The sequence below is a fragment of the Euwallacea fornicatus genome, chromosome 18 (assembly GCF_040115645.1).
Source record: "Euwallacea fornicatus isolate EFF26 chromosome 18, ASM4011564v1, whole genome shotgun sequence".
NCBI lineage: Eukaryota > Metazoa > Arthropoda > Insecta > Coleoptera > Curculionidae > Euwallacea > Euwallacea fornicatus.
Genome location: NC_089558.1, coordinates 3041300 through 3057928, shown reverse-complemented (window position 1 = coordinate 3057928; position 16629 = coordinate 3041300). Strand labels below are relative to the sequence as shown.

Here is a 16629-nt window from a genome sequence, read left to right as displayed (position 1 = left end):
GAAACGGGGTGTCTGAGAAGGAACTAAGCGAATGCTGAGGATTTGCAGCAAATGAAACACACCTCTGGTTTTACGAGCGACTATATAATTTAAGTTAAAAAAATTACACTAATAATAACTATATAATAATAATAAATTTGACACAAATAGTAGCTTTTTTAACAAATTATGTACAGTGTATTGACTAAATCTCCAATAACGTATATGTCATTCATAAGTATTTCCTTCGTTACTTCACTAAAATTATCAGCCACGAATTTGTTAAAACCAAATCAACCAGAGCAACCGAAATAAAAAAATTTAATTCACGTTTCTTCACAGTACGCAGTCAGGTGATTAATTGCCATTTGATCCACTAGGGACACATCGTGAAGAAATCAGATAAACTTGATCCAGTTAAACTTAATTGAGTTTCGTTATGGGAATTAAGCCGTTTTTCATATACGAAATACGATGGTTAAACATCCAACATTGACATCAAGTCTAAATATAGGTACCCGAACGATTTTCTGAGACTTGTAGATCGTTGTAGATTTTGAAATGGGTTGCAAGTCAACACGGATGCCTCATGAAATGTGATATTTGATCATAAAATATTGTCAATATGGAAAATCCCAGAGAATTGCAGGGAACATTTTGGGGAGAAGCCGCTCAAGTGTTCAATACATAAAAAAAAAATACAAAACAAATCATACCACAACAAATTTACGAAAGAGGAGAAGAAAAAGTATACTAACATATCGATAGGAACGAGTGATAATAAGAAAAAATTGTGAATATTCGCGAACTGAAGATGGAGCGAAAAGTGTAGCTGGTGATCAACGAAAGTTGACCGCAAAGCGATAATAATACGAAAACTTTCAAAAAGCGAAGGTATACGAGCACGAATTGGTCCAAGAAAACCATTCCCAATTACGAAAAATAGAAACGACCCGACTTTGCTCGGACAAGGATATTGACTATCGGAAAAGCGTCGTATTTTCTGACAAATCGATAATTAAGTTCATTGATAAATCCAAAAAGGTACTTCTGGACAAAATGGCGAGGAGGCACGTGTAATCCAACGAATTTAATTCCCTAAATAAGGGTGGAAAACGACTTCATATTGCAGCAACGCAACGACCCAAAGCACACTGCAGTGGGTTTTTTATACCGCACTTAAGGGTGTTCGAAACGCCTCTCCTATCTCCAGACCTTAATGCGATTGAACACGTGGGAACTAAATGGTTATGGACGCACATTGGAGGAAAATTTTAGCAGACGAATAATTTTCCGCCCATTATTTTCGAAATGTGATGTTAATGTTAGATATTTAGTCACTATATTTGGCGCAAGAAGGACAGTTTTCACTCTTATAACAAATCTGAAATAAATTTAAGCAGTTTGAATTTTATCGTAATTTCTTGTAACTACTCTAAGTGGACGAATAATTAATAACCCAACTGTAAATCTAAAAATGCTCCTAATACGAACGCAGAGAATAGTTTTATTAGTTATCGGCTAGCGAGTAGAAGCGAAAATCGATGGAGAGTTCGTTAACTACCTCTATTAACAAATGACCCAATATTTAATCTGATGAATTAACTTATTTTAAGTAAATATATCAAAGGGGGAAATTTTGATGTTTTTCCAACGATTACAATGTAAATTAGGTTCACATTCGCTTTAGGAGTCGACTGTATTTGATGTGTTTGTCTGGAACGTCTGCGTGTTAGTTTCCATTCAATCGAAATAATTAATCAACTGAGTCAATTCGCAAATTTTACTCACGTACGGGCATTGCTGCAGAGAAAGTTAAATGATTTTTTTCGAAAATCCCGCACACGCCTCACGATAAATCTCCTTCCGACCGTAGTTCGACAGAATGTTGAGCATTTATTTCCAGACTTTATTGCGCGTCTTCGGTAAATGATTAATAATTAATGTTACAAAGAGAACGTAAGTAAACATATGTATGTACACTAACTAATTTTCGGCTACTAAAAATAAACAAAATTAACAATATCTACAAAGCCTATTAATACAGGATGAAAACAAAAACATGTTTTGATTTCATAACCGTAGATTTACGTCCTACCTTATATTTGGGTACACTTTAAAATATCTGAGCTGGGTTTTGGTGGTTCTAAAATCGCTATACTTAATTGGCGGATAATACGCACAGGGTGCTCCGTTTGACGAACCTCACCGATGGGGTCTCAAGTTACCTCAAGAGGCCGGTTAAATTAGAACAAAGTTGTGCGATGAGTGAGTGGACGTTTGCTCATCGACAGTGTTACCAACACACTTAGCTAAATATCCGCAAAAGCGGAAATTTTTAGTGTGTCATTTTTCGTTAAGGACGGATCTGAAACGATCCTAAGAGCCTACTTTCAGAGTACTCTTTAACAGCGTAATCAATTTTATTCCCCTGTACCAAGTTTTCCAGATACGGCGACTTGTGTTTCTCTCGTCGCCCCAGTATCCGATCTTTGCACAAGTTCACTGATGTCGCACGTGTATAGATCGATCTCATCCCATGAGTCAACTCAAAATGTTTTTCTACTACTATACTGTCTTGTGTCGATTCCTTCTGCACGTCTCTAAATGGTTACTGATCAAATTGCGAATTTTAGTAATTAAAAAAGCATTCAAGGATTTTTAAGGGAGTATTGGCAACACTGCCGACTTTAGATCGTGCGCGTTCGCGACTTAAACTGCGCAAGCGTGCCCAAATTTAACCGACCTCGTAAACGGGGCACCCTGTATATTTTCATTTGGTTGTTAGTATCTATAAATCAATGTGAACGTGTTGAAACCGACGCATGCACGAAGCTTTACTATCATTTACTTAATCATTCAACAAGAAAAACAATTATATTTTCGTACTATTATTTAACTAACTACAGGTAAGTTCTAATGAGATTTACTGCCTATGAGAAAGTTTTGACAACCAGTGCGTTTTGACATTTGCCTCGAAATTAGATTTTGAACTCTGTCTTAGAGCTTAATCCCTTTTTCTCTTAAGAACTTCGTTTTCTTCTACACATCTTTCTTTGATACATATCCGAGATATCTAAAACACAACGAGCACTCTTAAACGGCCAAAAGAAAGAATTTCCAGAACAGTAAAAATTCGAAAAAAATTACGAGAAAAATTTAATGACATCACTTTGTGGTAACCCTCTTGTACGCAGAATCGCAGAGTTATAACGAACATTAACCCCATCTGACACTAACAGCCAAAAACACATACCAAGCGCCCTCTAAGACTGCTCCAAGGAAAGTACAAAAAGAAGCGGGTATATTTACTAACTTATAGTCCAGCAGTAACGATTGATTCGCGGTTGCTATATTGCTCAGCATGCCTTTCGGAGGGCTAAATAACGCGTAAATTGTAACTATGAACAGGGTTTTTTTAAGAGAATGATCGCGCGCTCCTCATATACAAAAATAAGGATGTTTAGCCTATCTTACGTTTGGCTGCAATTTTGCTCAGGCCGTGGTGAGTATATATTAAAATTGAGGTAGGAAGTTCACCATAAAGGACGTACTACAGTCACGTGAACTTTTATTTTGATAAATCGATTTTTTGAAGTTCTGAGTATGCCGCCAATAAACTATACAGCACCTTTTAATAAAAAAAAAACTAAGAAAATACACCGTGCACAATGTCATATTAAATGTGTTTTTTATATGAAGAGCAGGCTTTAATGGACGCACTGTTTAAGCCTGGTGAAAGCCCTACTGAACAAAATTACCACCGACTTGTCATCAGCTTCCGGACTATTACATAAGTTTACTTTTATACAAATACTTAAGAAGCCAGTTAAGATGATTTGTTGTAATTACAATTAATATTAAGCGTACATACCAAAATATTTGGTATAGTTAGTCTTTTTTTGGGTCACTAATTATTAGTTTAATTTAGAATGTACTCGTTTATGCTACGAAATGGATCGTGGCGCACTAAATACTAGTTTTCCTGGTAGTATACCTTCAACACGATGTAACCTGTTAGTTCCAGTAGAGCGTGTCGAAAGTCGATTTTGTCCAGATTTAGAATTTTTTACGTTTACCCCATAAGTATGAGTATCAAACGAATAATAAAATTAGAAAATGGAAATTTGCAGGCAAATCTGCTTGATGGTCGTTCCACTGGTTACAATTGGTCATTAGATAGATTGGAAATGAAATTAAGCGTAAATAGGTACAAAATAAAGCAAACCATTGAAGAAATTAGCCAAAAATATTGTTTTGATTCAACGTATGAAATAAATTAAAAACTTACCCATTGCTGAACAGAGCGACTGTAAAGTCACCCTTCGCAGATGCGTAAGTGCGCCTGTTTAGTACAGGAAATTCCGTAAACAAAAACCCATTAAACATTGTAGCACAATTTAGTCTGTAATTTGTCTGTAAAACCAACTTTTATCGAAACATGATCAAGACCAATAATTTTAGACATTTGACACCCTCCACTCTTTCTCTCTCTCTCTCTCTCTCTCTCTCTCTCTCTCTCGCTATATCCTTTCAACTACAAGTACCAAACTTCTTGCTCAGACAGTCAAATACTTGCAACTAAAACCCGTATACCTTTTTAAGGCTGCTGACAAATTGGCGAAGTCATGATTTTCCGTTGAGCGCCCCTCGCTTAAACAATCTGAAACGTGGGCTAAAATGGTAGCCATTCCCTTGCAAGCCCGGTACTAAACGGAGTTGGGTGAGAAGCTGGTGGAACTATTCGAATGCGCCAAGCTGAGCATCGAGCCTGACAGACTAGATTCACCGTCGAAATCATCACGGCTCATGTCTTCCAATGGCAGAGACATCTCTGCGATTGCCAGAGAACTGTTGATGGTGATTAAAATGAGTTAGCAGGTATTTATGTGTTTTTGCACTCTTGGCAATGCACAGTGATACATACCTAAAACCCAATCTCACAGACTCGTCATCAAATTCTTCTAATTCTCTCTCCTGCTTTTCGTGCAGAATCCTAATCCTTTCGCCACGCTCCTCGATAAACCTTTGATTTTCTGCCAACATCTGTTGGACAATTTCTTTTTTTATTCCTTATACTAAAGTCAAAACAGACTATCATACTTTTTGTTCCAGTAAAGCCTTTCTCACTTCTACTCGCTCCTGTAATTCACTCCTTTCCCGGTCCCTCTGAGCTTGAGCCTGCATTTTGTTCTTGCTTTGATATGCAATCAAAATTTCCAGTTCATATTGCAACCTTTCCTTCATTTGCTGAATTTGAAGCTGAAAAAAGGAAAGGGATAATAGAAATTATATAATAAAATCATAAAGTTTTACAGAGTGATCCGGTTATAATAAAACTATTACAATAACTCACCTCTTGACTCTCATCAAGCTTAATGCACTGCTTCTGCAACATCTCTGCAATACTCTGCTCGTACTGATCTCCCAACAAAGCCAACTTCCTCCTTTGCTCCTCTTTCAGTTTCTTAATAACCGTCTTCTGTTGCTCTTTCGGTGTGCTCATCAGAATTTGCGCCTTCAGAGCTTTGTACTGCTTTGTCTGCACCTTGCACGTCTCCCGGAACTGCTTACGAACCAGCATCTCCTTTTGCTTCAGCGACTTCGGCTGCTGTTTCAACTCCAACGCGTGTTTTTTGCGCATCTCACGCTCCGTCCGCTTCATGTATTCAGCTTGATTGGCCAATTCGGTGTCATGCTGGTTTTTGAGTTGTTCCTCACGTAACGCGTGCACCGCCTTTTGTTGCCGATATTCCAGTTCTTGGGTTTTTTCGTGATGTCGCAACAACATAGAATGGGCCTGTTCCAATTGCTGCTGGCGTTTGTGGAGTTCCTGCCTTAGTAAATTCTAAAAGAATAAACGGTTAAGAAACCCGGATGGGAAAAAATCCGATACTTCTTACTTGTTCTAATTGATGGTAGGCTAATAGCCGTTTTCTCCTAAACTTCCTTAATTCTAAATCTAGCTCGGCTCTGTGCCCCATAATTAACCTCTGTTCCTCCTGGGCGTCCACTTGCTTTAAGTTATCTTTATGAGTCCTGAAAATTGACGAAAAATGGATTATGTAAAAAGAACAATAACCCGAAAAAAAGTGATAATTTCAGAACCTCCCATCATGAATTTCTCTAAAGGAAAATAAATACTTTAAACTCTTTACTACCAAATACAACACCGATATTTAAAGTATTTGAAATTCTACAAGTAGAGGGGCCCGCCAGTAATAGGTAATCAGAGGGGATATAATCATGACATAAAAAGTTTCCCCCCTAAGTAATATATTCGGCACAAATCCGCATACTTCGAGAAATTCAAGGTAGGAATTCTGAAAATGAACATCCTTTATATGTCTCAAGGCGAGAAATATTTGACATACTGTAAAGTTGCATCCCGTTGCCTTTTCGGGGTGGAATCGTCCTGGGACAGTTCTCGTTTCCACCTCTCCTTATTGGCTTTGTATTCTTTTTTCCTATGCGCTTCAAAGGCTTTTCTGTCGTTGTCTTGCCGGGTGGTAATATCCTTAATAAGCTTCTTTTCCGCCGCCGCACTTTGTTTCGCTTTACGCTCCAATTCCTGCTGATGCCTTTAAGAGAATACAGAGCTACATTAACAAGGGCTGTTTGAAGATTGTCTGAATAATTGATTTTTAAGGTAATTGCTTCCTTAGATTTCCTAAAAATCAATTCTTAATTTGATTGGAAAAAATCAGGCCGCGTTTTCACTATTTCGTCAAAGTTCAGTCGGAAGTTTTGTTGCTTATGGAACGTCTTTTTTTTTATTTAAAAGGGACACACTCACCATCTCATCACAATTTTGACTTGAGACATCTTCAAATTTAAACTAAATAACGCGAAAACTTTGAAAGGTGTAAAAATAAAATAAAATGTATCACTCTGTATTTCAGAAGGGCAGTAATTCAGATACTCTAATCTGATGTTACAATGAGCACATATTTCAACTGCGTTTACCTGGCTTGCAACTTCTCCAACTCCTTGCTGAAATTCGCTAGCAGCGCATCATACTCCTTATCCAACTGATTCTTGTGTCCTTCCATTTCCATCCTGCACTTGTCTTCCAACTTCATCAGCGCGCTCTGGTGCTCCCTCCGCATGCGCTTATACCCGGACATCTGCTCATGCATCTCCTCTTGCATATGTTCCTTCTGCTGCTTGGTCACTATGCTCGTCGTCCGAATGGTGGCGAAATTGTTGCCGCTAGAATGTTCGCTTAAAGCGGCGGCTGCAACGTGATTGATTGGTCTCTGTCGTCTTGCAGTACCATCTTCACCTCCTACATGCCATGCAGAAACTAATTTAAGAAGAGACTCAGTCGCTTCTTTGAAGAAATCAATAAAAGTTTTTTAGACGATAAATTACCTGCAGGTAAACTATTTGTACTGCTAGACTGACTGCTAGCGGACACTCCCACTGAATGTACTGAATGTTCCGAGGTGACGGAATTGCTCTTTGAACTGTCCCCGCCGGTAGGTTCTTCTGGAGCATCATCTACATCTGGTAATGAATCAATATTGCTCTCGGTTTCACAATTTTCAATCATCAGTATTTTTTTCATTTTGCGATAGTTCAAATTGTCTAAATCACGTACAGCCGCCTTGGTTCTTTGAATTAGGTCGGTTAAAACATTAGGTGATCGCTGCCTGGTCACGAAAATGTGGTTGAGAAGTTGCAGCGAGCTCGGTCTTAATTGGGGCGATTTCTAGTTAAAATTGCGTAATTTATAAAATGAAGTTTGCAAATACGGTGTGAAAATTGTACCTGCAAACAAGCTTCCACAAAGTGTTTAAAAACGTCTGTCCATTCGTTCGAAGAGAGCGTAGGAGAGTCGTTTTGAGCAATGTGGTAGAGTGCAGACATAGCGTTCATATTAAAATATGGCGGCTTTCGTTCCGCCAGTTCTATACATGTAATACCCAGCGACCACACGTCCACCTTTCCGTCATACTGGCCCTCATCCATAGCTAAAATTACCTAAAAACCACAACAAATCGCAGATCCAATATGGAAATAATGGGAAGAAATTGTGCACTGACCTCTGGAGCCATCCAATATGGTGTACCGACAAACGAATTGGCTGGACACTTAATGGACGCACTTCCAAAATCCGCCAACTTAACTGTCCCATTCTCAGTCAACAGTATATTCCCGGCCTTCACATCTCTGAAACAAATCCTTCAACTTTTCGCCCGAACAGCCAGGAAGTCTTGCCTATGAATCCTTCCAAAATCATGCAGATAACTCAACCCCCTAAGTACACCATCACAAATGGCTGAAATCTCGTCTTCGCGCAATGGTCTCTTATGCACCTCAATGATGTCTGATGCACTGCCTAAGCAATATTCCATTACCAGCCACGCAGTGTTGTCTTTGAGATAACATCCCTTGTATTCTATGGTGTTGTGATGCTTCAGTTGCTTCAGAAACCTTCCTCAGATAATATGAGCAGAAACATTCATGCAAAATTAAGGAATACTTACCTGATCTCCTTTAGAATATCTTGCCACTTCTCTAAACTTTGCTTGCCGCTGAATGACATCTTCTTGATGGCCACCACTTCTTTGGAAATGAGGCATCGCGCATAGTACACCTGATAATTAAACATGTAAGTAAAGTTCCTGTATAGTTTGATGTGTTATTTACCGCCCCGAAACTGCCATGGCCGATCTCGCGCAGATCCTCGAATATCTTCTCAGGATCATGCTTGAAGAAGAGCTCAGCAATGTCTGGATCTCGTAGGCTGCCTGGCCGGGGCACCGGCGCCATGTTGATTCAAGCGGAGCAGCTAATATGCGACCATGTTCTGTAAAACCGGCTTTCAAAAGAAATCAAAACTAATTCTATAGTAAATTTTATCTAACTTTTCTTTGTCTTATGCCATAAGTAATTCTTATTTAATCTAATCTAATTTTATTAGGCATCAGTAATTTGGTGAAACAAAAGATTATGTTACAATAATTGGCTGTACTAATTGTCAGAAACATTTAATATCTATGTTTAGTAAGTTTAGGGAAATATTGCCCAATCATACTAACATTCCCAGAGAAAGCAAAGATTTGTGAATCATTTTATGAAAGGCAGATCTCCTTGGAAATAATAAAAATACTATTAAGATTAGACAATAGCAGAGATTAGAATGGACTCAAACATTATCATAAGGTATGATGAAAAATCCAAGTTAAGAATAAGAAAAATTTATTTTTTACCCAGTTGTAAGAATATTAAAGCAATTCAAAAACTAATAATCAGAAAAAAGACATTTCTGACACTTAAGACTCCCAAAGCTCTATTTAGAAATGGCCAGTGACCACTTTTTGAGATTTTTTAAAACTTATTTCTTAAATTATATAATTTAAATAAACAATTAAAATTTTTAGGTTTTAAAAAATCCTTTTTTTTACCAAGGACACACACTTCCTTTCCATATCTTCATACACAAGATCATACTCCTAACTCGGTTGCCTGCTAAAAATTTCAATTATGCAAAATGAAACTGCAACAAATATTTGTAGCAAAATCACAAACAAAGGCTTACAAACAACAAAACCTTGCAGTAAAAATTCAGTTCAATTAGCAGTTTGCATAATTGTTATCCAGTTTCATCCCTGGTCAACTTGTTGGGCGGAGAAGATTAGGAGGTATTCCAAGGAGAGCCAGGAATTATTTAATATCATTTAATTTTTTTAATTACAAATGCAATCAATTCCCTAAGAAATTGAATCTCTAAGATGTAAAAGAACAATTTCTGAAAAGAAAATCATTTGCTCTCCTCTGGTGAATGAATTGAGGGTGTGCTTTAAAGTTTGTCCTATTTATGCACTACAGATCTTTGTTACAAATTATCTTAGGGCTCCTAATTAAAAGGACATTTCTTAATGTTCGTTCGTAAATCAGCGAAATGGTGACATGGAATTGTAACGAAAAGCGTAACTGAGACACATAAAATACAATAAAACAAGGAAAACTTACAAAATATTAGCTGCAAATCACACAAAATGGCGTCCGACGAAAATTACACCATCACTTACACACTCAAAACGTGCGACTCTTCACATTATAATCAGACGAAAAATTGAAGAAAAGCCCACAGTTATTATCCAGCTGGAAAATCCAGTATTTGCGGACGAATTAAATCCGAAAATTACGAAAACAACTTGGGGAGCACTATCAGAAGGTAGAAAGTGGGAACTGTCACCTGGATTTCTAACCTCAAAATCACGATACAAACGGAACGACGAAAGCGTTCTTTTTGTTCAAAAACAAGGCCATTGCAACACAATTGTGGTTATTTTATATTACAAGCGATAATTGCCTTATCTAAAAACTAGGTTTTTATGTAAAATAAACGTAAAATATGAAAAAAAGGGACAACCCCACCCAAAACAGATATTTTGACAGCTAAATTAAACAACCAAATTCGATTTAAGGAGTGTTAATTACGGATTATCTTCTGTCTTCGTTCAAATTATAATGCTAAACAAGGTTGCAATAAATTTACGAAAAATGCTATCCAATTCACACTAAATGAACAGATTTCTGTCTTCAGCTGTTAGAAGCATTTGCGCCATCTATAGATGAAGCTACAAACCAAACTTAAACGGGGTGATTCTGATATGTAATTAAGTTGAATATAATTTGTGACCCAATTCCTAAACTTTTAAAATAATTTCAGTTATTTTTTCGGGCTTAAATGTTTTTTTAAAACAAGAAGCTAAAAGAGCAGAGAAATTTCAACAAATAAATTCAAAGATCTTCAAAAAGACCTTTGTTAGCTGCTGAACGGCTTTCCCTAATCTAATTGAGAGTCAATTAAATAACAAAATAAATAAATAAATAACAATAAAATATTTTTAACTCTACATTTCATTTTTGCTAAAAATTCTTCAATAATTTTCCTGCTATAGGTTGTTTACCTATCGGTTGACTGAGTATTCTATCCGACAATTTCTGAGATATTTAAGCGCTTATGTCTATTTCAAATTTTGACTGAAAATGATGGAGTTAAAAATTATCAATTACTTTAATGTGATATGCGTTAATGCAATTTTAAGTAAAAAATGCACGCGTCCACTTTGCTTGTTTTTGATCCATAGACATCAATAGAAATTTTATCGCGACAAAATTTGCAACAAAAACTCTACAACTGTTACAAATGTACAGCATCTTCTTTTTCAACCCCAAATTTGCTTACTGCGGCTTATTGATTTGAGTCAAATTTACTACATGTTTAATTAACTCTGTAATTACTGCAAATGTGCCCTTACAGTATTCCACGCCATTATTATTAGAGAAGTACAGGGAACGAAAATAGGTCTAATGTTGTGAACCCACTAGTGGTTTCTATGGGAACTCCTTAATGATTGATTATTCGTACAACTCCTCCACCTTTGAATAAAGTTTTCTCATACAATTTATCTATGATTTAGGCCAAATACTAAATATTATATTTATTATACTTCTATACATCTATAAGTACGATAAATCGGTTATTATGAGTTCTATTTTTGTGTCTATAGGTCTGCTAGTAAATTTGCTTAATTACTTGTGCAGCTGCAAATATGTCGAGGGCGAACTTAAGACACGAGAGGTAATTTTTATTGTCACTTATTGTTTTTTTATGTTTTTTTTTCAAATGTTTTGTGTGTAATAACGCAGGTTAAAGACTCATTATTCACGCTGCATTTGCCCTTTTTAACGAACATGCACCTGCAAACGACTGCTTAATCAATAAAAAGCAATTATTAAATATTTATTACCAATATACTGCGTGTCTTATATGCTGTATGGGTTTTTATTATTGTTTAGAATTGGGCGTTTTTGGCCAGATTTTGCTTCTTATCCGAAGAAGGTCAATTCGAATACGTCATAGACTATAATGAAAATCAAGGAGACATCAACTTATTACTCTACTACGATACGGACGGCCAATGGCCGGCAGTCTACAAATCGAATAAGGTAATCAGCACCTGTGATAAGCTTTAGATAAAGCACATGCTTACCTAAATGTGCTCACCGAAATGTAACGTTTTCCAGTCGTGTAAAGAGCGCGAAGCTGTGTTAAATATACAACAAAACCAAATTGTGAATTTAACGGCTCGAATACCTGCAGCACGTGAATTTGCCGGATGCAAATTTAGGACTCAAACTTATACCACTACGCCTGCCCCACTTTATGCCTTATACATACCTGCTCCTAAAGGCAAAACGAACTTTCATAAAGGTACCTCATGTCTTCGACTAGAAATACATTTTCAGCACCACATTTTTCCAGGAAGTGTGACGATAAAAATGTCCTCAACCACAGCAAAAGCAACCACTCCTGCAGTCACCATATCACCTGCAAGTGAAAGTACGTCAACACTAGGGCCCATAAGTACTTCCTTAGAGACTGTAATTGATTTTGAGGGTACACCTCCAAATACCACACCTCTTCAATACTCGACATACTATTCGGATTGGACCGAACATACAACTATTTTAGATGCGGCAACTGAGAGTATGACTGAGGTAAGTTGCGACAGTAGAAGACAAGTAACTGGAGACTACATACTGTAATCCAGCGATGTAACAACAGGATTCTCTTACCATGAGTTACAAGGCGGCTCCCATAAGAAAGCGTTCAGTGCCAATGAAACCTGTAACAAGAAATCCAGATAGATATGGGAGACTTCTGAATTGCCATAACGCCAGGCGGTTCAAGAGCTCTAGGGAGAGATGGTGGTTTATTGCTGTGAGCAACTGTAATGAAACCAAAGTAGGTTGTCTTGAACTTCTAAAACTAGTTCAGCTTCCCTTCATGTCATATTATTCCCCTGATATTATGTTAACTTCCCGTAGTATTTTACCTTCCCCTAATATTATTTTAAGGGAATAGATATAAACTACCAACTTCTCATGACCAACGGACCTCCGGGGGATTACTGGCACGAACACTTTTCCGCAGACGAATTCTGTAAGACTTCCACACTTTCAAATAACGCAACAGCCATGTATTGATTGATTCCAGATATCTTGCCCATACTCATGACATTCTCAATAGCGTACTCTGTTCTAATGCTCGCCATTACTGTGTGCTCCCTAGAATTGAAGCAGAGACAACTGCTGCACACGACCTATAAAATTTATGTAATATCCTGTATACTCCAGCTGCTGGGAATACTGTTGATGTGCATTGTTTACCTCAAAATGGCTGTCAGCGGCAGGGAATCACCCAGATTCAAAAGATTCGGTAAAGATTTACGTGCTCTATAATGTAAAATAAATGAAAATTTTAGCAAACATGTTGCTGAGTGCCTCAGAAACTTGTTTCCTCCTTCTGCTGCTGCTGCTAGCCAAAGGCTTTACTATCACAAGAGGGCGCTTGCCCCTGAAGGGCGCAGTTAAATTGACTGTTTTCATGTGCCTTTATATAATGACTTACTTGACCATATTTGTTTATGAAGCCATGGTACGTAGGGAACTTTGCTTTATGTTCTCAGTAAATGGGAGAGTATTGTAGGTATTTGATCCTGGAGAAGTGTTGTATCTCTACGAATCAGCCCCTGGTTACGGCCTTATAATGCTCAGACTTTGCGCATGGGGGATGTTCGTTTACTCAACAGTGTTTACCCTCAAGAGATACCCCGAGAAGGTATTTTTATAATTTTAGATTTCACATAAACATTTCAACTTCTAGTCGAATTTCTATTACCCCTTCAACCTCTTCGGCACTATCTGGTTCGTGGCAGGACCTGCCTTTATAATATCCGCCAATAACTACATTGACAAATGGGTTAGGGAATCTGTGGTATACGCAGTATTGCTCTTCATAGCTTTCGGAGGACACCTCATGTTCCTGGTAAGTATTCCACTATAATAAAAAAAAAAAATTGAGGACTGTTGTACATCAGATATTAACCACACCCAGTGTTGCCAATAAAAATTTTCCCTACCACGTCCGCACCACTCAAATCGGAATTATGGAGGTAAATGGCAACGCTGGTACTAGCACCATCGAGCAATTTGGGCACCACACCTATGAACCCAGTTTCGGGATTGGGGAGCATACGGTTATTATTCCACTGACAAGAAGGACTGAAGAAATTTTTGAAGGTGGTGGTGAGGGTGAATCTTAATGATATCTTATGGGTTTCGTTTTAGGGATGTACAATCAAAAAAGGTTTGCAAAACCACAGATAACTGAACTGCCCGATGATGCTGAAGGAAACGAGCACATCTCGCCTAAAGATCCAGTCTTAGACAACGTTCTAAAATGGTCTATGGTTAAAAATATTCCGGCCTTAGATTTTCCCGATTTTGACTTGTTAAAAACTAAGAGGGATAGCATTGGTAAAGATAGTTCCATAATATTGCGATGCGCATGCTCCGCTCAAGCAAAGCTCAAAATTTAATTGCATGGAAAAGCAATCGGTGTGTGTGTGTGTGTGTTTACACGAAAGTGAAACTCAGGCGCAGGTCGCACTTCACTATCAGACAAACTAGAGCCACTCTCATTTGAGTGTGTGTATGAGCGTCGCTCGACTTCTGGTCTATAAGACCTTGATTATCATGCGGATTAATAATGCATGGATTTAGGTTCGGCAACATCAAAGCTAACGGACACCAGTTTTCAAAACGGCCTCAATACCAGACGGCCTTCGCTGAACAACCACTTAAACCCAGAAAATCAGAGCGTACCGGTCAGTTATGAGGATTTTGTTGGACGAGTACCTATCGAACTCTTCACGATATCCAGGGTAGTAGAAACTGGTGAGATTGATGAGTTAGCAATTCGAAAAAATATGTAATTGCGTTTAGAGTGCCATTTTAATCAATAAATTACAATAATAATGATTTATTGCACAATTAGTGTTTAAGTGATTCATAAATTAGATAGAGTTACTGTATTTATTTTGCTAAAGAATTTGAGTAAAACGCACAACTAGTGATTGGTTTATACAAGGTGTTAAGTAGTTCTAACGGTAAAAATGAATGGGGGACTAATTTTTTTTATTAATTAAACATAAAAGTATATTATAGTATGTGGCGCCCTCTTTCGGCAAGCAAAATGATGAATAAACATTCAAATTTCCTGGTAAAAAAACGAAATTAAAATTTTAATTTGAACACACCGTATATCGAGAACTTAGTGATTGAGGACCAATATTAATATCTCTCTTTACTGACCCAAACTTTCATTAAATCTGAGACCTCTGGTGATGGGCGAGCGGTGAAAATGCACTTGGAAAAAAATAGAAAATAGATGTATATATCCCTGGGTTGGGTAGATGCTGTAATAGACACCTTTACTCCTGTTGGTAGACACTGAAGGGCAATAAATGGGGATAGCAATGCGTGGGTGAATATAATCTCTCTTGGTTGGCGATGTAGGCGCAGAACCATGGCTGAGAACCTAGACATCCATATCCAATAACAGGTTACCCAATAGATTACAGTGAAACATAGTGTGCGGCAATCTAGCTACCGAACGCTATGTAGTTTTGTCTACCTCACCTGTCACCACTGGGTGCCACACACATCGTAAAAAAAAGGCCACGTTGAAGTTATACTGAGTGTGCACTAGTACCCAAATACTTACTAAAGGAAAGCTATTATGAGGTATAAAGAAAATAAAATCGTTGCTATTCTGCCATAATCTTCCAATTTATTGAAATAACTCAATATCGTTCTTACAGCTAGGGCTGAAATAAAAGGTTATTCTCGTAGAAAGGCAGCTCCCCGAACTCGTAAGTCTCATCCAAGGTTTTCGATTTGCTCGAATCTGCAATACACTTTTTGAAAGCATGGGGAAGGACGTGAGTGATGCGGAACAACTCCCATTGGAAGGGGGAGGGGAAAGGATGGGGGAAGGGGGGAAAATGGATGGGAGGGGGAAACAGCATTGAAAATAAAGGAGATCCCACAAAAAGAAATGAAGAAATTCTATGCGCTCAACTCTTTGTGTCGCTTCTGCGTATTTCAATTTTAAGACCATTTGACCTACCCATATAAACAAGAGCTGAACTAAGGAACCTGCATGAACTTGGAGAAGAGTCCAAAGCAGACTCAGAGAAAAACTATGACGAAATGTCAGGAAAGATGGTAGAACTTGAGAGAGAAGTGGAATACGGGAGCACTATGCGGTAAATCAATATAACCGGCAAGGTCATTACCGATTATCAATATTGAGGAAAATCAGATATAGTGGAACACTAAATTTTTTATACCCCCGTGATTCACGTATCGAAATCCCAAATACCTTGGTTTGTATGTATTACAGAAAAAAGAAACGTGGCGATCTTGCAGAAGAACATTTTTTAACACAATAAATACGAAGGGCGAACTGATTTGCTAGAGAAAATAGTTTGAAGGTTAACATCGCCCCACCTTCCCCTTGATGCATTATGTTTAGGAATGGTCTTAAGGGGAGGGAGGAGTGAAATCGTCCAATCCGAGATATTTTAGTGCATTTCACTTAGTGGGGAAACAGTTCGGCGTTTAAACGGAATGTAGTCATTAACAAACTTATCTTCTCGATATGTGTAGAAAAGTGATGGACGGTCCAGAAAGTAATGTTTCAAAGCCAGATACATTTGATTCCTATTGCTCATTCGCAGACTTAGCGTTGTTTTTTCTTAATCTTAAACCTGAGATACTCAT

At 37.7% G+C, this 16629-nt stretch overlaps 2 protein-coding genes and 1 long non-coding RNA gene across 5 annotated transcripts; 1 reads left to right on the top strand and 2 right to left on the bottom strand.

The window, feature by feature from the left end:
- Nucleotides 1–65: 65 nt before the first annotated feature.
- Nucleotides 66–10405, bottom strand: Tao (Serine/threonine-protein kinase Tao). Of its 3 annotated transcripts, none has more exons than XM_066292644.1 (14): nt 9961–10405; nt 8635–8806; nt 8472–8581; nt 8203–8418; nt 8028–8154; nt 7753–7965; nt 7354–7693; nt 6946–7285; nt 6354–6560; nt 5883–6018; nt 5336–5827; nt 5083–5241; nt 4907–5025; nt 66–4830 (listed from the first exon to the last, which is right to left on the bottom strand). In XM_066292644.1, exons 2-14 carry the CDS (start codon nt 8755–8757, stop codon nt 4689–4691), a joined length of 2724 nt encoding a protein of 907 aa, XP_066148741.1. In that variant the 5' UTR covers nt 8758–8806; nt 9961–10405; the 3' UTR covers nt 66–4688. The 3 variants fall into 3 exon arrangements, with proteins under 3 accessions (XP_066148741.1, XP_066148740.1, XP_066148742.1); XM_066292643.1 differs by having other exon boundaries at nt 8635–8794; XM_066292645.1 differs by having other exon boundaries at nt 6946–7267; nt 8635–8794.
- A 662-nt stretch (nt 10406–11067) lies between these two features.
- LOC136345138 (transmembrane protein 145-like) lies at nt 11068–15123 on the top strand. Its single transcript, XM_066293166.1, has 13 exons — nt 11068–11578; nt 11797–11946; nt 12025–12211; nt 12263–12498; nt 12566–12745; nt 12859–12943; nt 12998–13219; nt 13266–13438; nt 13490–13621; nt 13667–13828; nt 13881–14082; nt 14131–14319; nt 14566–15123. The coding sequence occupies exons 1-13, from the start codon at nt 11483–11485 to the stop codon at nt 14775–14777; spliced, it is 2226 nt and encodes a 741-aa protein (XP_066149263.1). The 5' UTR covers nt 11068–11482; the 3' UTR covers nt 14778–15123.
- LOC136345139 (uncharacterized) lies at nt 12967–13491 on the bottom strand. Its single transcript, XR_010733099.1, has 3 exons — nt 13412–13491; nt 13171–13357; nt 12967–13103 (listed from the first exon to the last, which is right to left on the bottom strand). It is a non-coding gene; the product is annotated as an uncharacterized lncRNA (long non-coding RNA).
- Nucleotides 15124–16629: the final 1506 nt, after the last annotated feature.